The 22,057-nt window shown below is 41.4% G+C and overlaps 1 protein-coding gene and 1 long non-coding RNA gene across 4 annotated transcripts in view; one reads left to right on the forward strand and one right to left on the reverse strand.

Annotated features, from left to right (window-relative positions):
• gria1a (glutamate receptor, ionotropic, AMPA 1a) overlaps nt 1-22,057 on the forward strand; it is an 84,403-nt gene that overhangs the window by 9,188 nt on the left and 53,158 nt on the right. For all 3 annotated transcript variants that reach the window (XM_079351592.1, XM_079351593.1, XM_079351594.1), the window contains one exon: nt 20,186-20,425. In XM_079351592.1, the coding sequence (XP_079207718.1) occupies nt 20,186-20,425 (240 nt within the window). The remainder of the gene's footprint in view (nt 1-20,185; nt 20,426-22,057) is intronic.
• Nucleotides 5,533-22,057, reverse strand: part of LOC306828869 — a 211,697-nt gene continuing 195,172 nt past the window's right edge. Inside the window, exon 4 of the long non-coding RNA XR_013779799.1 lies at nt 5,533-5,548. This is a non-coding gene — a long non-coding RNA (uncharacterized lncRNA). The remainder of the gene's footprint in view (nt 5,549-22,057) is intronic.

Consider the following 22,057-nt stretch of genomic DNA (forward strand, 5'->3'; position numbering starts at 1 on the left):
GATCAAACAGAGGCAGAAACAAAGAACCATAGCGCAGATCCATGCTCTCAGGCAAGACGAATAAAGAGGAAAGGGGCTCTAAATGTTTACTAAGTCGTTACGGCTCACAATCCGATGAGATGATGATGACTGTTATACGCACACTTTTTCAACATTCACTCAATGAAACCTCTTGGAGATTTGCACGCAATATATATTTTAATTAAGGACTGGAGGATACACGCCAGATCTTTGTTATTGATCATTGTTAATGTTGTCTATTTGTGGGTTTTTAGGCAGAAATATGAGTGTCTGATTACTCATTCATGTGAAAATGTTAACCATAAACGATCCTATAATGGTACAGTATTTATGGTCAGCAGAAGGGCTTTAAATCACTTTGAGTCCTTAATTGGACAGAGAAGTGGGGGATGCCCTTCTCCTGTGGGGGATAGTGTGTGCCAACATGCCAGCCAAAAAAATGACTCCACGGATCTTTACAAAAGAAATGCTGGTCTAAATTGTCTTTTATTTGTTTGCTGTTCACTTATCCCTCCTTTGTATTCTGACAAGATTTTGTCACCACTGAGACAGTTCTGTTCTTCTCCTCTGAATTAGCTTGTATACTCCACTCACATTTGGTAAAGCAAAGTGAAACATTTCCAGAAACACCATTTGGGATTTCAGATTTGTTGTTCCCCCACTGTCGTAGATGGAAGCTTTCAGTGGCCAAGACAAGGTGAAAGACTTACATATAGGCTTTGATCGCCCCTCAAAACGGAAACACTGGAGAACGTTTAGCTCATCGAAAGGTTTTTTTTTTTTTTTTCAAATTCCTGAACATGTATCATGTATCACGCAACACGGTCTGCTCATGGCCCCAAATAGGATCATCTGCCAACTTGAAACATTGCTATTTTATCACTAGAGATGGCGACCTTGTTTATAAAGCCAAACAATCATTGCAAGCAGGTTTGTGCCAAGAGAGCATCCTTATAGAGGAGGATATTGAAGTTCTTTACATGGTGCTGGAGTAAACTATTCTACCTTGTTCCTCATGTTGTGGTATTGCAGTTCAACCTGCTCAGACTGCAACTAAATGACTTAAAGAGAACTTTAATCAAATCCCCCTCTTTGGTCTTAAGAGGGTAAGAGTTACGATCTTGGGGTTTTGCAAAAGAACAATCAACTTCATTTGAAGGAGAGGTTTTGACTTACAAGATGTTCCGTCAACATCCACTCTAACATTAGCCTCATAAAAGATGACTTGTCCTGTGGACCATGTGATGACCTTGAGGCTTTGATAAAGGTGTGTTACCAAAGCTTCACAACAAGCTCAGTTAAATTGAAAGTTGGTGAAATAAGTGGACTAGACATTTAATAATTTCATTTTCTACTGACACAATGAAGAAGAACAATCACAACTTTTAGCTTGCTTAAAGAGAGACCCACATGGCTGCTTAACACTGCCAACCAACTAAATAGCAAACCTGAAAGCCAGTAATTTAAAGTGCCAGTTGGTTTGGAGGTTTGATAAATTTGTGCAGTGTTGTGGCTGTTCCAACTGTACATAAGCTATTATTGAATAAGTTAAGTAGCTGCTTTCTGGTTAAGCAAAGTCTGGATAGCTTAAAAAGAACCCCTGAATGTACTCTAAACCAGCTATGAATAATAATGCATTAGTCCTGTATGTGACAATGGAAGTGGTTTGAGTGATGCTTTAGTCCAGTGGTGTCCAAACTTTTTTTCTTGCGGGCCAAAATTGTCGAGTTAGAATCGCTCACGGGCCACAGGGTTTTTTTTTTAAATATTGGAAGGAACTTTTTGTACTTTGACCTCTTCAAAAATAATGTAAATACACAATAACTAATTGCAGTGAGAAACTGTTGTGTTCTAATTTTTTGGAAAGAATAGTCAGGCTTTTATTGGTCTCCCTCGCTAACATGAAAAAGAAATGAAATATGCCATCTGATGAGGCCTGGGGCCAAAATCTTCTGATTCTTCGATTTTGAAGTCAAGGGCCACAAAAAATCCACTCAAGGGCCACAAATGGACACCCCTGCTTTAGTCTAATTTACCAGTGACAACGTGTCGAATGTGATGACTTGAGAATGGACTGACAATTCACTGGACCTACCTGGTCTTGTCCTTATAATGTCGCTGGATGCAACCACATGATCTTCCCTCCAAGACCTTGGAGTTTATGACCAACATGTGCCAGAACTAGCCGCCCCTCATTAGCTTCCGGATGTAATATCATACTGTAGTCGGTTCCTTCTGGTGCTGCTAAATAAAGGGTTGTGATGACATACCATGCACTTTGATATCACTTTTTTTTATTGGCACCCTTCTCCTCTATTCTTGTTCACTATAGTATTAACTGCTGTTCTTATAGGAGTAAAATCCAGGTTGGGTTTACTGGACTCTCGTTAATTGTTGTGTGACCCATAGCTACTCATCAGTGCCGCCAGCCATGAGCCGCTCCATCTTTCATTCCATTTCTTCGACTGCCTTGGGACTGTTAGGGGCCACTGTTATGCTTTACTGTATTTTGCATTTCCTGAATCTTTCTTGTCACAAACCAGCTGATGGATGGCATGAGGACAATGACTATCATGAATGTATGGAGACTACATTTGTTTAAAGTGACACAATAAAATCCACATGATTCACCCATGTTCAAAGATGAAGGCTTGAATACTGGCTTATAGCTGCAAAACCCAAAGGTCCTCATTATGGTTATCGGCTTGTGCATTGGTTTACTGTCTCTACATTTATGATGCCATTCTGGGCCAAATTCCAAGCTAGTAAAAGTAAAGTTGGGAAGGACAACTTTTAGGTTTTCAGCCCCCGTATTGCAGTTAACAGTCTACAGACTGATTTTTAATTGCAAAATTTGGTAACTTTGATTTTTTTTTAAAGAAATCCAGAAATTTCTTTGAGTCCACGGATCCTGTAAACAGATGTCTAGCTAATAATTTTAATGTAGTCTTAAAGCTATCGTATGTGTCAAGATTTTTGTGTTTTTCGAAACTGCTGTTATTATTTTAAACCACTTCTCCCTTGTAAAGAATATCTCTGAGCTCAATGGACCAAACTTGGCTCTATAAAGGGTTAACAATAAAACTGAATTAATAATGGAAATTATTAATTAAAATGTTTTTTATGAATTAAAAAAACAATTGTTGATATGTGAGGTTCAGTGTGCTGGATAGCCACATTTTTGTCATTAGGGGCTTCACATTTAGGTTTTGCTGGGGTGTTTTTTGAATACTGTCACCAGGCCAGTCAAAAAAACACTTATAACACTGTTATAAAACAAGAAGATGGCTGTTTACCAAGCACATAGATCTCAATACTTGTTTACATAGATCAATATGTGTTTATTTGGTCATATCCACCACCGGGGTTTGATGTAATGTGGTTGTAGCAGTTCTTATGAGATTCAGTTATGAGTTTAAAATTGGATTTGAAATAAAGCATTATGTGCAACAGCACTCATGCAGATTCAAAGACGCTCAGTGCCGGTTTCTGTGGAGTGTTGAGCCCTCTCACTAAAATACATTTACTGTTGTTGGCCAGAGTATCACCACAATATCTCAGCATTTTGATATTACTTTTTGCAAATATTTTACCTGTAGATAAAAAACATACACTTTTATTCAGACAGCCTGTGCAGATTTGGCTTCATATGGAGTATCATTTTGCAGATATGTCTTTAAAACACGGAGCTGTGAAAAACATTTGGAGACCTTAACAGACCCCAGGCAATATCAACCTTCCCCTACCGTCCCAGTAATTTGAGACCATCAGAGCTGTGTAATGAAATGTAAACACACCCAAGAATGCCCTCATTAATGAGATGGTCCAACGCTCAAGAGGGAATTTGAAGTGAGTATGAGGGTCAGACTATTGCTGAACTTTTCCGGGGATGTCGTTAGTGGATCAAATATGGTGCCTGTATCTTGGAGGAGGATAAGGGAAAAAGGGATAGGTGCAAAAAAGTCACAGAATAAACCAGGCAGTAACAATGTTGTAAAAGGAAGACAATGTGGAAGTGCAAAAAATGTTTAGTTTCGAGTGACCACTTGAGGCTTGATGCAAAAAGACCTGAATGTTCCATTTACACCCATGCTAAAAATGGCCACAACCAAGTTCAATGAAAAAAAAAATGTTTTAATTGTTTACATTTGTACATGCTGTAAGCGAGAGGATTTTTGATTATATCGAGGCTCAGAGATATGCATAATAAGAGAATTTGCTTATCATTACTCTATCCATTCTTAGTAAGATCAGCGGTTTGCCTGGAGGCTAAAGTCCTGCCTCCCTTCTGTCTGTCATTGTTGCTAGGGTGATCTTGCATTTCCAATATGGTGACTGTCCTCATTGGGCATCAAAAGTTTTCTCCAGAAACCAGTGGGTGATGTCACTGAGACTACATCCATGTTTTATACAGCCATGGCATAAACCAAATAGATAACATACAGTTGGCTTTCAAAGAACATTTTAGCTTACGGGTCTCACATAGCTAACCTGCCATATATACCGGCTGCTACCCTCTTCCTTTAATTGAGTTAAACTGTTAAAGTAACTAAAATTAGCTTCAAGTCTTAAAGCAGGTCCTTGACGATGGCCTCAGAACAATGGCCTTAAGAAATTTAGAAACTGCTCGGAATTGATAATTTGATGAAGGATCACTGCCACTGTTCAGAGCTTTGAATTTTGTTCACTATTTGGACAGGAAATGCAGATGTCCTTCCTTCCAGTAACCCTCTCAGCCTTCTGTGCAAAGCCATCAAGTATGACATCTTTTCATCGTAGTGTCACAACTATCCCTGCAGTCCATCGCTATGATGGTGGGCTGTGGTACAAGCATGTCAGAAAGATTCACAGTAGCGGCCGATGGCAAAAAAAAATGAAAGTGACACCTCTTCCTGCCTTGTGTCATTCGTTCTAAAAGAATATTTCAATGTGGTGGCTATGGAGGCGCGCTTGTAAGAAAAAAGCAGAGCCTCGGGGCCTGTTTATAATGAGTCAGATGAGAAAAGCAGCCTATTCCTGGATCTTTGTGTAGGAGTGTGAGCATGTGTACATCTGGGTGCCCATGCTGGCATCTGTGTAGGATGTCATGAGTGACAGTTCACCCCTGTAAGCTTGTGTGAGTGTGGGAGCATACCCAGGGCCATTGGGGTCCAAAAGTGTGAAAGCAGCGTGTGAATGGGCCCTTGTGCTAGGGGATGAATGGAGCTCCGGATGAGGGTGATACTCATCAGCTGGCTCTTGTGACTTGTCACTTTCTTCAGCAGCAGGACCTCCCACCTCTTACATACACACACCCACATACACTACAACACACACTTACACATGCTCATACACACTTGCTGGCACCTGCCTCAAGAACAGGGATAAAGAGGCGAGAGGTTAGGGTGAACTTCGGCAAAAGAAAAAGACAAAAACGAGGAAGAGGAAATGAAAGGCAAAACACAACAGACACGAATAAACTGATTAATTTGCTGATCGGGTCTGCTGAAGATTTCTGCCTGTTAAAAGAAAGTTTTTTCTTGCCACGCTATGACGGATTAAGCTGGGCTCTTGTAGTATAGCCATAAGTAAGGTCCTTTACCTGCTTTTTGTAAACATAACAATGAGCATGGTCTTGTTACCTGCTCTTTCGTTAATGTTAACAAACAAACAGTAAGGTCCTTTACCTGCTTTTTGTAAAGTGTCTCGAGAAAACGCCTGTTATGAATTGACGCTATATAAATAAAGATTGATTGATTTATTGATTAATTTTATTTTTCTCTATTGGATCATCAAGGTAAAAATCATGACAAATGTGAGATAGGAAACTGGAGTTCATTTGCATTTGTCTGTCCTCTTTCCTACTGTCTCATGAACAAACCAACACAAACAGGTGTCAAATCTATTTTTTAGCATGTATGGTACACATCTTTACTTTTTTGATACATGTGCCTTTGTTTTTGTATTCTGAGTGAAAGCTCTTGCTAGACTGGCTTATTGTACATGTTTCCTGTAGTTAAAAATAACTTCCTGGGATGCAGTGTGTACGTGGTGAATATTAGTCACTGTTCCCCTCAGTTAGATATCACATTACCATAATCTGCTATTGACTTGCTTTATAATAAGGACGTCACTGAATCGCTAGCTTCATGTCAAATCCCCTGCAGGCTCATGCCTATATTATCTACTTCTCCCTTTGATATTGTACGTGTGTGTGGTGAGATTCAGGCTAAGCTTTGGCTATTTTCAGTGTAAAATTCTCTCTGCAGGGTAATGCACCTAGCAACTAAATGTAGCATTTCAAAATGTTGAATTTTTAATTTCCTGTCATTTACATTTACTTTTGATATTGAGTTCAGTGGTTCTGATAATAAACCTTTCATTAGGACTGATCAGTATTGTCACTGCAGTGTTGGCCGCAGTATTTCTGTGTGTCTCTGAAGGGCGGTTAAAGTGGACTTGAGAAGGATCTATGAGGAGATCCTGATCAATGAACTGAGCACTGCACAGAGGCCTCGCAAATCAATCAATAGGATACAGATAATAGGAGATGGAGCTGTTTGTGCAGTCAGATCTTGACTGGCATGTAGAGGTCAAGTCTAGGGATGGTTGATCATTTGTGGCAAATCAGGCCTTCATTGTTGTTAATGCGGCTCATATTTATTGTGAATTATTAGTATGCGCTTTAAATGTATACTGTATATATATTTTTAGATGTATTGTATCTATTGATGGGTTGTTTTTTTCATCGAACCAACCCCCAAAATCTGGTGTATAAGACTCATTTTGATCCAAAAAGTTTGCTGCCTCTCATACACCAGTGCGACCAATTTACCAGAATAAAAAGCATACATGCCGTCATTACCAAGAGTGCAGCTGCTACAATCCAGTGGCACTATGGCGCTCCCATTCATTGTGTATTGCAAGGTGATTGCAAGCTGTGGGGACACGGCCAGTCTTGTAGTGCTACGTTTTAAACCTCTTTTATTCTTCACTTTGTCATATCATGCATTTACATCAAGCAGTGTAATTGGTCTGTAAATAAACCTTGTGTTGTGCTCTTTTGATGGACTGACTCCTGTTAAACTTAGTGAGTGACCAGCAGAGTCAGACTGCGTGACTAGCGTGTTGTCAGACTTTCATTGTAGGCTGAGAGCTCAACAACCGTACTACAGCTAGTTGGAGTGCAAACCCTACAAGTCAAAAACAGACGGTCCTAAAAGAGTGTGAAATAGCTGTAAACCAACTGAACATTGTGGACTTAAACACAACAGAAATCGTCACACAGGTCGACAGTTTAACCCTTTTTTTCTTTTTAGGAAACCCCCCAAAATAGACTCCATCATATTACACTGGTGCAATTTATGTCCCGAATTTTTGTGAACTCAAGTCTTTGAAACTGTTGGCTATCAACTGGTGACAATACAGCCTCTGGGAGTAGTGGCCATCTTCTTTTCCAGTGTTTCAGCGGGTAAAGGATAGACGACTTGGGCATGACGTCTTTTTATAAAGTTTTGCCATAGTTTACATTACAACTAGAAACTTAAGAAACAGAACAGAGTGGATGTTGAGATTTGATGTCCGAGATCAGGTTTCTGTTTGCAGCTGTGTTTTGATTTCTATATGTATGTAGTTAAAAAAAAATACAAATCATTAAGCTCTGCTGGTTCCATGCTCTGCCTCTATTGCTCTTTACGCTGCCTTTTTGTTCCTGATTACAGCCAACACGCCAAGATAAACCGCTAGATTATACTCAGACTATGCAAACTACTACTAAATATGTCAGTAGCCCACAGATTTATGTGCAGAATCTGTTCATGGAGATTGGATGAATTAGATAAACTTTAGTATTGTCTTCTCAGACTGCTTTGATGATTGTATGACTACTATCAAAACCACAACAAAAAGCAAACTGTTCCAATGTGTCCAACAATGAAATATAGCAGAACTATCTCTGAACGTGCATGAAAAAAAAGATGTCCTCTTCACGTTATGATTTTCTTGTGTCAACTGCAGAAATTCACCTGCCTTACTTTTTACCCAAAAGGGTAGTTTCTTGCTCTGACTACTAAATAGAAATCTGTGAAAGCATGTGAGGCTGCTTTGTGATGTTCTCTGCTCTCTCTCTCTCTCTCACACACACACACACACCCCACAATAGCTACAAGAGACGGAGCTCGAACAGATGCATTTAATGTATTATTCAATGCAATACATCCAACGCTATCACTCCATGGAGTTATAAGTATAAATATGTAATAATAACCCTGCAGAAAAAAAGACAAGAGAACTTACTCAACTGTTAAACACTGTAATGCTTAAAACAAAAACACTCGTTCTATAGGATCTGCCTGAAGAAAAGAAAAAAAAAACTGTTTGTCTCTCAGGAGACCTTTAACTTTCACATACACACCCCCTTTCGCTCCACTCTCTCTCCTCCCATCTCCTCCGTGGTAAACATCACCCAAAAAGAGAAGTCTCAGCTGGGGTGTAAAGTGCTTCGAGGAAGAAGGAGGGTGGAGGTTGAACCGCTTTTTCAGACCCGGTGGCTGATGTCACCGAGGCTCTTCGGTGTTGTATTGTACTGTGTCGCTCATTGAGCTACAGCTGTGGTGACCGACTTCTTCAGTTCATGCATGTTCAGAGAGATTACAGTATTCAGTGTGTTGTTGGAAAAGGCCAACAAATAGCAGATCACTGCTCCCTCCTGACTGTTCAGGACATGACAGTAATTTGTTGAGGAGAAACAAAGAGCACCGGAGAGTCGGAGTGAAAGAAAAGAAACTGACGGTTGTTCTCTGGAGTCTGGCAGGTGTTGGTTTGATGAATGAGAAGGCTTGGGTTTTCTTCTTCTGCAGCGCCAGGGATAGAGAAAGGCCCATAGCAATCAATGTAGATCAGCCAAAACTGCTCCCCAAGCTGCAGAAGGGGGATGGAGACGGATTCTGTGTGAGGTGTCAGAAGAAAGATGGGGGGGGGGGATGTAAACATGGGGCAGGGGTGAAGGAAGGGAATTGTTTAGGAAAGAGAAAATCAGCAACCTGTCATTTAATCTCCTTTCCCTATCCATGACAATTTCCTCAAAAGTATTCACTTGAGGTTCGAGGTGTTCAAGTACTGCCTTGGGGATTGAGCAGCAAGACAAAAACAGTCTTTGTTGCTCACACTCTTCTCGTATAAACACACATTACTCATGACTGTGTCCACTCTGTTTCTATTTGTCATCCTCATTGTCTTTCTGAGTCCGTTGTGAGTCCTTTTCTGTATTCATAGCTCACCAACTATTTGAAACAAATCTGCTGTCCCTGGAGGTAACAGCAGCTGGGACGTAGAGGTCTGAGCCGAGACGTGTGGGGCTGGCAATTAGAAGACAATGTCTTGGAGGATGAAGAGCAGGATTTGTGCTGCGAGGTGGAGGGACAAGCGCTGGATGATGGCAGCTGTCATGGGTTTTTTTTTTTTTCTACAAAGGCAGCAACAAAGGCTCTCTTTTGTCGTACAGCACATCTCAGGAGCTTCTTTGTACTTTAATGAGGAACAAAGCCTACAAGCATATTAAACTGTTTGACATAGTGTAACTGCTCCAACAGTGACAGCTAAAAACGGCTCTTGACATCTGCACAGCAGCGCAGATGCTTGCAACACTAAATTACTGAAGTGACACCACACCTGCAACAATTGTGCAGGTTGAAGAAAAACCATCTTTTAGCATTCTCGCTGGGCATTAAATATTTGACTTTCACCACATATACTGCTTTACTACCAAATTACTACTACACAATTTGGACTATATATTTATATCTGTGGGCGTATACAACTCGTGTGACTAATGTTACAAATCAGTGAGCAGGATAACTGCGAGACGATGTTAAATTTATGATCTAATTGGCTCTCGCTTCGCCCTGCCCCCTTATTTACTGTTGCCACGTCATCTATTTATGGATGGCTCATATGCAGTTTATAATGATCATGGTGGTTTAAGAGCTTCTTGACATACCAAGGTTTTAAAAAATAAGGCTTCCACAAAATACAAAGATGGAGACTAGCAATGTTTTTACTCTCGTTGGTTGGCTAAAATGCCAGCTTACTTGCTATCATACTTATTATCATGTGTTACATGAGAGTTGGTCCCAACCTGTGCCTTCGCTCTTTCCTGAATTGTTCTGAAATGACAACCCTGGGAAAACATATCTAATGGGCTCTTTTCTTACTCTTTCTTGCTCTTTCTTACTTTCTTTCTTTTAGGTTTAAGCAGTGTGGTAAACTTGGACAGTTAATTGTTACCTTTATTTTTCAAATATACATTCACTTAAAGAATGAAAAGATGTCATGTTGGGCCACAAGATATAGCTCACATGATTTTCAAAAGACATTACCCTGTCACATTTTTTTTAACACGTCTTCTTCTTTGATAAATGATTTTATATCCTCGTCCAGTTTCAGGTGCATTGAGCTGTGCTGCTGCAGAGTTGTCCAAAGTTGTAATTTAAAAGTTTAGTCAACAGACAGACAATTTTTGACAATAAGATTTTCTGATTCTTATTAGTTACTTAAATGGAATCATGTGTATATAAAAAACAATAGTGTAACATTTGGGACATTATAGTTATAATTTCATTATAATACACTGGATACATTTGTATTTAAGCCTTTAGGTCAAGCTCAATATTTTGTTGCTTATTGTGCACCTCTGGTCAGTTCTCGTAGAGATTAAAAAAAGAAACATTTCCGGTTACTCTGAGATTCTGCTCAGGTCTTTCACGAACACTTCTTTCCCCCAGTGGCACAGCTAGAATTTATTTAAGACAATTGCTAATTTATCCAGCAGCTCCTAATGAATTTGCATGCAGGTTGCGTGTTTGCCTCATCTTGCTCCACATATCCTCCTCCATCTAGTCTTCTGTCAGAGAAATGCGAGTGTGGGAGCAGGACCCTCCCTCAGCACCTGTCGACACTGATAAGCAGATGGAGCGATAATTGCAAAAAGGGATGATGGTTAAGGAGATAATTGGAGTTTCCATACCCCCTGATACGAGCTGGTCTGGGCAGGGTTTCTGACCTACTGCCCAGGTAAGCATTTATTCAGCAGGCAGCAGGGCTCCGCTGCAAACCAGAATGGGAATGTGGCAAGAAACAGCGAGGAGCACAGACAATAGCCTAGTGTGACAGGGTTAGAGAGTGAGGCACAGGAAGGGAGAGATATGTTTGGAGCCGAGGGGAGTGCTCTCACACCCTCGATTACCCATTTAATGAGGCGATGCGGTGCCATTGTTTTATTACTTAGAGGAAAAGGGAGGAATCTAGATTTCACTGTGTGGTCCCTGTGTTTCCCACTGCTTGGCTGGCATCTGTTCTCTTTGTTCGCAGCAGTCACCCCATCATCTCCTCTCAGAGACACTAATGTTTCCGATTCTTCTCATCTAAGAAAACCGGCTTTGCCTTCTGTCTCACTTTCATTTTAAAGACAGGCTTGCTTTTTGGCTCATCCTTATTAACCTTCCATTACCCCCTTTCCAACAAATGTAATCTCCCATAAGTATCCAGCGCTCTCTGACATTAATCTAAGATCTGTTTGGCTGGTCAGCTGCTCTGATCACTCCTATTCCCACCAGCGTAAGCTTAAGAGAATAATGTCTTTATTTCTGCCCCCCCCTCTCTACTTCCTTCATTTTTCGCCACCTCACCTCCTCATCAGTCATTTCCTCCCTTTTCTCTATGGTAGTCTTTTTTTTTGCCATACACTGGTAACAGCGGTGACATAAACACGGTTTTATTGCTCTTGCACTGGCGGTAAATCTCCCTTAAGCTTGAGGAGCTAAAGCTGTTTATATCCAGGAACAGCGAGTGCACCTCTCCGGAGCGCAGCACTCCACGGGGTATTTGGGTACCCTAGAGAGGTACAAATGCAGCAGGGCAAAGCCCACTCCCTTCAAAAAAAAAGCCTCTATAACCTGCTTTGCATTTTCTTGACTTGGTATGCATGGAGGAAATTATCTCTTTTGTCAGTAAATTGACACATAATCGCTGAATGAATCATGCATCTTCAGAACTTCTATTTTGCCGAAGATGACACAGGGAACTGCTCCCTCAGTGAAACCATCCTCCGCAGTCATTTCTGCATACATTCATGCAGAATCACGTAGGTGATGCGTTTCGGTCCCCAGGGTCTCTGTCCTCTGAACAGCAGGGAAGTGATCTCACTGTGTGAGACATGCTGATCTGGAGGCCTGTTGGTTTGGGCCGACCCCGCCTATCGTCAGATCGTTACAAAGCCCAAGCTGTGTGTGAGATGCTCTTATTGTCAAAACCAGCGAATAATATTCCCATTAAAATGAGTATTGTTGAGGGAGCAGTGCGCGCGTGCATCCATCTGCGTTCATGTACATGTGAATATAAATATGGACTGTTGACGCCTCTCTCTCATTAATAAAGCTGATTAGGCGGGACCAGAGGGACCACAACATGCTCTCTACTTTTATTACAGACATCCTCTGACAGTTATTGGCCATGGGTGGCTGAGTTGACGATGATTGTGTGCGTCTTCCAGTGTCTGGTGTCAGATGTGTTTATCTCCCTTCAACGTGCTCCGTGGTTGATTGAGTGACCCTTCACCTTTATGGAGGTGGTAAATATTACTGCCTAATGGGACAGCTACCTGCCTGCTCCTGTCATGCCTCTCATCCTTCTCGACGATACCTGAAACTAAATTCAGGAAAGATAGTTTAGGGTGTATTGTGAATGTGAGTAAGTAGAGGAACTGGAGCTTCAGAATCAGCTTTGTTGGCCAGGTATGTTTAACACAAAATGAATTTTATTTGCGATGCTCTTTCTGTACAATCTAAACATTAAATAATTAGCTAAAAATATGAAAAAGAAATTAAAGACTAATGTGTGCAAGACTAAATAAGATAATGGCGCAGTGGTGAGTAGTGCATAAAGATGATGAAGTTAACATAAGGTAGTTATCTTTTACAGTGTTTACTTCATAGAGTGTGCTTAGATTATCATAAATTAAATAATATATGTACATTCACAGTGACAGTTTACTTCCATAATTATTTCACAGCGACAGGTCTGACACTCTTTGACTGTTTAGCGTTCATCAGAGTGACAGTCTGGGGGAAGAAACTGTTCTCATGACGGGTTGTTTTGGCGTCCAGTGATCTGTAACGCTTGTCGGAGGGGAGGAGCTTGAACAGTTTGTGTCCAGGGTGTGAGAAGTCTGCAGTGGTGCTACCTGCCCGTTTCCTGACCCTGGACCGGTATAAGTCCTGGATGGGGGGGAAGGTCAACACCGATGATCTTTTCTGCAGTCCTGATTGTCCGTTGCAGTCTGTGTCTGTCCAGTTTGGTTGCAGATCCAAACTCGACAGTGATGGAGGTGCACAGAACAGACTGAATGATGGAGGTGTAAAACATGATCAGCAGCTCCTGGGGCAGGTTGGACTTCCTGAGCTGACGCAGGAAGTACATCCTCTACTGTGTGTTTATGTGGGAGGTCCACTTCAGGTCCTGTAAGATTGTGGATCTCAGGAACCGGAACGAGTCCACTGTAGACACTGTGCTGTTCAGAAAGGTGAGGGGGGAGTCGGGGGGGCCTCCCCTGAAGTCCACTATCATCTCCACAGTCTTGAGCGGGTTCAGCTTCAGATGGTTCTGACCAGAGAGCCAGCTGCTCCACCTCCCGTCTGTAGGCAGACTGGTCACTGTCCTGGACGAGACAGTTGATGGTGGTGTCGTCTGCGAACTTCAAGAGTTTCACAGAAGGGTCCACTGAGGTGCAGTCATTGGTGTAGGTGTGTGTGTGGGGGGGGGGGGGGGGGGGGGGGGGGGGGGCGCCAGTGCTGATAGTCCGGGTGCTGGATGTGACGCTTCTCAGCCTCAACTGCTGCCTCCTGTCAGACAGGAAGTTGGTGATCCACTGACAAGTGGAGGCCGGTACTGTGAGCTGGGTGAGTCTCTGGTGCAGGATATCTGGGAGGATGGTGTTAAACGCAGAGCTGAAGTCCACAAACAGGATCCTAGCGTAAAAGCTTAAATATGAATGCCCTTTGCCCCAATTCGGTTCTGACCTTTGGAACAGACGACAAGAACCCTGGGACCAAAGACTGGAAGTGACGGTACTGTTCTGTCTAATGTAGGTTTATAGGAACAATGTAACCAAACAACAATTCAAAATAATTGTTGGGCTTAAAAGCTGCATGATGCACAGTATCCAGAGCATGTAGGCATGCATGTAATACACATCACCACAGTCCAGTACAGTTCCAAAGAAAGGCAGTTTTGGAATTGGTAATATTAAAAAAAAACAGATTCAGTAAAGTGGGACTGGGCATCAGTGTGTTTGTTACAAAATGATAGTAATTAGATTAGAAGAAAGAGAAGAGAGGGAGCCAGATGGGGTAAGACATGCAACAAAGGTCCCAAAATAGACACAAGACTTAACCCAAGGGCTCACACCTGCAATCAAGCTGTCAGGTTTCCCCACAATCAAGTTTGACTCAATTTTATATGACATGGAAATTATTTTCCTGCATTTTTATGCAGTCTTTTTTTTCGCCCTGGCAAACAGCATTAGTCACTCTAATATCTATCAGTTATGAACGTAAGATACTTGCACACATGGGTTCTCAGACTCTTAGCTATCAGGACATTCCCTTCAGGGCAGCTTTTCTCACTCAGCTTGAATTTCTAATAAAAAAGTGACACCCCAACCTCCCATGGCTGATAGAAAAACCTATAACATTGTTTTGGCACGGAGATTGTCCAGAGATGTCGTAAGAAAAGCAGGAACTGCTTTGAGAAAAATGATAAAAGAAAATAAAGCTTAGTACTCAAACACTTTCAGACTATTTTTTTTATTATTATTATTTTTTTTTTATTACATAATGACACTAATACAGCGATGCCATAGACTTTTTGAAAGTCTACCAACAGGCCAGAAAGCTAAATGACAAGTACAAGGCTAACATGTTAATGCTAAGCAGCTGTTATATTCACCTTTTTAGCATCTTATCTCGTATCTTGCATAATATTTGTTTCAGGATGAGTTCAACTTTGGCGCTACATGATTTAGAATAAACTCAAGATACTCTTGCCCTAATGAGTTGAGTTGTTCTTATTTTTCAGTCTCTACCTAAGTGACTGACTGACTCAGCTTTATCATTGTTAGAACATGCCAGTAGCATCGCAAATCACAAGGAGCTGATTTATTGTTTGCATTTTTAGAAGGGTTAATGTCTGCGTGTTGGACTGTTGATGTTAAAAAAAGGGTCTGAAAGGGGTTTAAAATAAATTACAACATTTTATTAAAGATGTGTATGTTCTTCAAAATCTTTAAAATTTGACCTCCCCAGGCATCCGTGAAAAACCTGTTGTGTAGAGGTGACATTGGATGGACAGTAAAAACCCTGTTGTCCTAACTGGATTGAGATTGTGTGTGTGGCTCTGGGAATCAATCTGGCTGGGTTATGTTGCGGTGGAGAAAAGTGGGACTGGATTTAGCTGCTCACTCTTCCATCCCACGGTCTTTGTTCATCCAGGCCCAAAGGAATAAAAAAAAAACGTGATTCACACTTCAAGAAAAAAAAAAATCTTTCAAGCTGCACAGCAACAATACAAAGAGTAGAGTACGATTTGAAAGTCGATCAGTGGTTTAGATGAGCAACATGACCTATTTTTGAGGAGTCACCCAACATGTAGTTGGGGCTCTTTTAAATAAAATAAAAAAGACCTTTACGGTTGGTTGAACAAGAACAACCCTGCAATCAGCACTCTCCCTCTAGCTGAACCCATCTTCCTGCAGCTGTGAAATTCCCTCTGTACTGCTGACCTTAATGTTGCACAGGATAATGGCATGCAAGTCCTAGGGGAGGAAAATTGTAGAAGCCCTATGTTCCTCCTCTCGTGTTTGTCGGATTAAGAAGGCATATAATGCAAACATCATCCATATCAGAATTTGTGGTTTGCATGTGGTCGCATTAAAGCCAGGAGTCCATGTGTACATGGAACCGCACTCGGAATATCACCATCATATTGATTCTTGCAAATGTCGTTGTAACTTCCCCCAATGTATATTTATTAATATACATTTGACAGCCCTCACCATTCAATAGTATTGACATGAAGCAATACAGAGATATTGAAAAAAGAATCACACACGCTCCGACACTAGGTGCTGTTCTGTAATACCACGGTCTTACTCAGGTTTTGAGAAGCTCCAGTGGAGCAGCATGAAGTCAGGTAAATGCACAAGGACACCTTGAAACCTTTGAAGGATTTTGCCCAAATATCAAACAAAAAATGACATGCATTGACCTATTTCTTAAAAAAAAAAGAAGTTCTACCTTTGATATATGAATCCTTCTTTTTCTCCAAAATGTCAAAAAAAAAAAAAAAAAAGACTTTTTTTGATGAATCCTGGTTTTTCATGTTCTGGACATTTATCAAAAAAAAAAAAAAAAAAAAAAGCAACCAGCCAAAAGCGAAAGTCTATTTTGGATTTGTTTTTGTCCAGCATCAGTATTAATGTGGTTTTAAGTCACACTCAGCCTTTATCTTCTAAGAGCATTGTGTGAATTTGTACTGATATTAAAATATTCACGGGTTCTCTAAAGGATGCAGCCCTCCCATCATCCACAACTTTAGATGTAGGAACAACTGTCACAAACACGCCCTCTTTATGCAGCCGACACAGACACGTCTGTCATTTGATATTTGGCTCATGCTAAGCAGAGGAACAGCTGCAGGGCACAGGAAACAGAGAACAGGGGAGACAGAAACTGCATGAGTTGTTACTGACAGCTCCTCCTGTTGTGCGAGTATCTGTCCCTTTAGGATTTGAGTGTTTTCGCTCTTTTCCTGCGACCCAAAGCTCTTTGGCCACACCGAATGCAAAATCATATGCAAATGTGGCTGTTCATTCATAGGAAAAGTTTAGAAAAAAAATTGTACAGTCAGGAGAAGGTTCCAGCAAGCTTTCCAGCGTCGTCTGTATGCATGCGCTGAAGACTTTTGTCAGCTTTTGGAAATGATTATGTTTTGTTTGAGTGTAAATAAAAATGCGATGCCGTGGAAATGTGCCGCAAATGCTCCTTTATACCAGGAACTATCGAAGGATTTTGCAAAGCCAAGTCAGTTTTTCAAATTGGCTAATTCCTTGAGGAGAGACCTAATTATGACAAACTGTCCAAACACTCACAATTCCCACTTCATCTCGCAGAAGTCCTTTAGCAGCTCTGAGCCACTGTAATCCCTGCCAGCGAAACAGATCGTTGCTAGGGCAACCTCCGTCCTGCCGCCGTGGCAGATGTAACTGTGGTGAGGAGACACGGCATGCCAGGGAGGACAGGTGTTGCTGGGGTCTTCGAGATCACTTCAGGTCTCCTGGCTCGGCCGGCGATGTCGTTGCACATGTGGAGAAGCACTAACAAGCCGCTCGCACACAAACACACTCAACACTCCTCTATGCTACTATCTGGACCGGAGCACAGACCGCTGAGTTACACTAATGTCCTGTGTCAGGCTCTTGTCGAATTAGACGAAGGCATGCTTCTCCCGCCAGCTCAGAACAGGAGGTCTGTGCCACATGGCTGCATGTTTTCTTTTTATGTTTTCTTTTTCAGACAGATCTTACTGCAGGTATGAGCAGTGACTCATATCCAGTGAAACCGGGTTACCTGCTGCAGGGCAGGGTAATGGGACACTGCACAAAAAGTCAAACAAGCTCTCATTACCTTTTATCCATGCAGAACATGGAGGCCACAGCTGAAATTGGTCCTCGAAAATTGTAAAGGGAAATATAATGTATGCTAGGGGAAAGCAAAGTGAGTGTCGATTTAATAGCGAGAGCATGTGCAGACCATGAAGGAAAGATAGTTCTGTTACTGAGTCAGTGTGGCGAGGCTCAAAATGTCTATTTCAGGGCTTGCTTTAAGTAGGGTGACTCACCAGGCTTTTGGACAACGAGAGACTGCATATGTGTGTGTGAGCTCATGTGTGTGCACATGTATTTATTTGTGATACCGCTGAATTTCTCTCTCACCCAATCTCCGTCCAACACACACGCAGACACACACACGTGCCTGCCCGGAGGGTGCAGGTCTGTGACAGGTTAGGCGTTTTGGGTACCGGCCATCCTCACTCTGTCTTTCCCTCAGCCCCTAGGAGCAAGCTTGGCCCTCACACAGGGACAGGCAGCGACTTCAATCTGTTTGGTAAATACTGCAATAAGTAAGGCCCACCCATCGTCACGGTGGAAAATAGCCCGGACCAGACCGGCGAGTGCAAAGATAGCGTGCCTTGCTAATATGTCAGAGAGGACATACCTTCCAAAGAGAGGACTGTGATCATAAATGAGCTATTTAAAGATATAGGTGGGAGTGGAGACAGTCAGATTGACATGCAGACAATGAGACAAAGAAAAATGCAGAGACTGAAGGAGAAAAGCAAATAAGAGACGGGAGCCTCCTGCTGCAAGTAAAATGTCAGAGGAACTCCAGGGATGCATTGATTAACCTCTCTACTCCTAATCTGCTTTCACCTCCTCCACCTCTCACTGGAGGCAAAACACACACACTGCTGGTACACAGATGGACAAACTGGTCAGATTTGCATAAGCATGTCACTAAGTAGCGAAAAAGGAGGAAGCTGTCAGAGATGGTTTCTACTGAAATTCCAAAAGCAGTCAGTGATGACCCATGACAGATATCTACCCCGATCTTATACTCTTCTTTTTCAATACGATAAGTTGCCTCCTTTTATACATTTGGGAATCAAAGTGAATGAATTGTGCATGATAAAAAAATTCTATTTAGTTCAGTTTAGCAAGGCTTGACTCATTACATATAATTCTTGTTTTATATCAGCTGTTATCAATGAATGTCATTGACACGACCCAAAGAATTGTATAGGCTTAATGATTATGTATTTCTTCTGTAAAGCGTCTACTCGTTGTACAATTGATCTTCATAATATCTCAAGCCGATGTCCCTGGGGACCTTTCAATCTCCAAAAGAATATTCTACAATTTGAGTTGAGTAAGCAGCACATCTTTGAACTGAAATCTATTGCCGAGTCAATAATTGTATTAATCTTTGTAGCTGCAAATCATTGCATCTTTTCTCTGCCAGGAAATCTATGATAAGTACGATCATTACAAGCCTTCAGTGAGTGAAGGTGTCTACCTTTATAGCTCAGGCGTTTGATGCATTTGGAGGCAGAAGATGGAGAGGAGGGACCAGACCTAGCAACTTTTAAAGACAGTTTTTGCTCCATTTTTAATCAACAAGGCCCAACCGATTCATGCAGTTTGGAGTGAAAGCAAACACATGCGTTCGTGTGCCTTCTTGTTCAGCCACAGTTTATGTGTCGTGGTAATGCGCTGAGTGCAGTCAAGTCAACTACGGATTGGGCAAAGGGCTTCAGAAAATGTAAAATTCTGATTGATAGCTGGTGGGTTTCAGGTATTTCTGTGTTTATTGGACACCTGCAGTGATCCCATCGCAGCAGAAATGATCCCTGCTTCTCTCTCAGAGGGGCGTGGTGTGTATTTCTGCAAGAAGCACAGCGCTGTAAGTTCATTTATAATTTCACTCTCCAGACACGCTGACAGCATCAGTCAGAATCTCATATTAACTATTAGTAAGCGTGTTCGACCATCCAAAAGGTAACCACAGCGGACCTCCTGATAAACCCGGAGCTCCACGAAAGGTGTGTTCATCATTATATTTTCAGTGATTCAAGTTCATCAGGCCTCTCTGGAGAGTCTTCCTCTCTCCTGTCAAATGTCAAACAGGCTTTAGTTTTATTGTTGCTGTTGTGACATCACAGCACACATCATGGACACCCTCCTAGATGCTTTGAACAGAGTTGTCATGACTCAATTGCGTTTAGGTTTTTTTTTTTTTTTTGTGTGTGTAATTGTGTTCTTCAATGTGTGAGCTGGGTTCTGCAGGCAAGTGCTCACCATTACAAATGTTTTCATTTATCATGTATAGTGTCTTGTTCAGAGATTTTATGTGCACTATAGAAGGAAGGGCTTCTTGATGAGAATAAGCTGTATTAATCTAATTTCACCCAGGCATTCACTTTTAGTCTTTTAGAATTATTATTATTATTATTATTATTATTCTCTCCAAATACTGATTTTCTTTATGTTTCCTCTCCCCTCTTTTCTCTCTTGCAGTTTGCTCCCAGTTCTCCAAAGGTGTATATGCCATCATTGGCCTGTATGACAGGAAAACGGTCAACATGCTCATGTCGTTCTGCGGAGCGCTGCATGTCTGCTTCGTCACCCCGTCCTTCCCAATCGAGACAGCAAACCAGTTTGTCATCCAGCTGAGGCCCGAATTACAGGATGCCTTGGTGGGAGTTATCGACCACTACAAGTGGACTAAGTTTGTCTACATGTACAGCTCTGACTCAGGTAGGAAACCTTCTCACTCTGTACTTAGTATAACATCAATCTTGATCTTTCACAAAATCATTTTTTGTATTCTATTTTTCAAAGACATCTTTTTGGTTTTCCTTACCTACCTTACTTGCTTTATTGGTTTTATAATCCATATTCATCATTCAACACCAACACCACATAACAACAGTGTGCAAAAGAATTTGCATTAAATGACATGAAGACGAACAGAGTCGTTAGAGCAACCACCATTAGCCGTCTTCATATTGCCATGGTGACAGCAATAGGGTCAATCATAGCCATTGTGCAAAGAGCCATCAGAGCGTTTATTTTTGCCCACCGAGGACACAGAAAAGAAACATTGACCTGCACTGAATAGCAGCTAAATGACACAATGGAACAAATATAAAGCTTTTCAATGAGCAGTCCTCAGTGCTGTAAACAGTGCCTTTGTCAGTAACATGCCAAGAGAAAAACACAAACAAAACACATAAATAGTGCTGTAGCGTTCAATTTAAACATCTCCTGCAGAGGCAGATAGAAATAAAGCAGGACACACCTGTCAGCCTCCAGCCTCCTCCTCGTACTCTCCCCTCTTACCAATCAGATGAGACTTTCCCATTATGCCGTGCCATCTGTCCCAGGTGTTGGGGGTTTTAGAGCATGAAGGGTGTATGTGTGCCCCATTTAAAAAATGCAAATTTGCAAGCATACTGTAAGAGGATTTTATTTTTGCAACTTTGCACAGCATCAGTATTAATGTAGTTTTAAGTCACACTCAGCCTTTATCTTCTAAGAGCATTGTGTGAATTTGTACTGATATGCACGGGTTCTCTAAAGGATGCAGCCCTCCCATCATCCACAACTTTAGCTGTAGGAACAACTGTCACAAACACGCCCTCTTTGTGCAGTTTTTTTTTTTTTAATTTCTTGAGACATCAGCAGGCTCACGTCAGCTTTAAAAGACAGATGCCATCATGTCACTCTGCACAGCACACAAGCAAGCAGTGACAGTGAGGATTTCACAGTGGTCTTTAACCCTGTTGATGCATGAGGGCCATAGCTCCACACATGTCACACAGATTTTTTTTAATCTCCGGTGATCCTTTCATTATTATTGTTTGCTAGTGTTTGTGTGCAGGGTCACCCCTATGTGATTGAGTGGTGGGATGGAGCCAATGGAAACTGAATCAGTCGTCCTCTGTTGCCTGGATACACCGCCATCGTCACCCTTCCAACAGAGTTATTTTAAGCCTTTAAGAAAAATCATATTTAGTTGTGAGGTGTATGTCTGGTATAAGTGCGTGTTATCTTTTTCAAACATCTGTCTTTTTTGAGCACTTCTTGACCATATTGAGTTCATCTACGTTTAACATTTTCTAATATTTCTATCATTATCTGTTTTAGTCAAGGACACACAAGTATCCAGACGCATTCATCACTTTCCAATGCTGAAGGAATTTTTTTAAATATACTTGTTTCCTTTTTTTAATATTAACATCCATCTTGCCGTTCTACCTCGTAGTATCTGGGACTAAAAGTGCGTCCGATTTGTATTTTCAAAAAGCTCATGGACCGAAAAACAAATTTGATAGCCCATTAAGTTTATCACAAACAATATTCAGGAAATGGTTTCCCCAAAGTGTT

This window comes from Symphodus melops (assembly GCF_947650265.1).
Source record: "Symphodus melops genome assembly, chromosome: 9".
NCBI classification, from domain to species: Eukaryota; Metazoa; Chordata; class Actinopteri; order Labriformes; family Labridae; genus Symphodus; species Symphodus melops.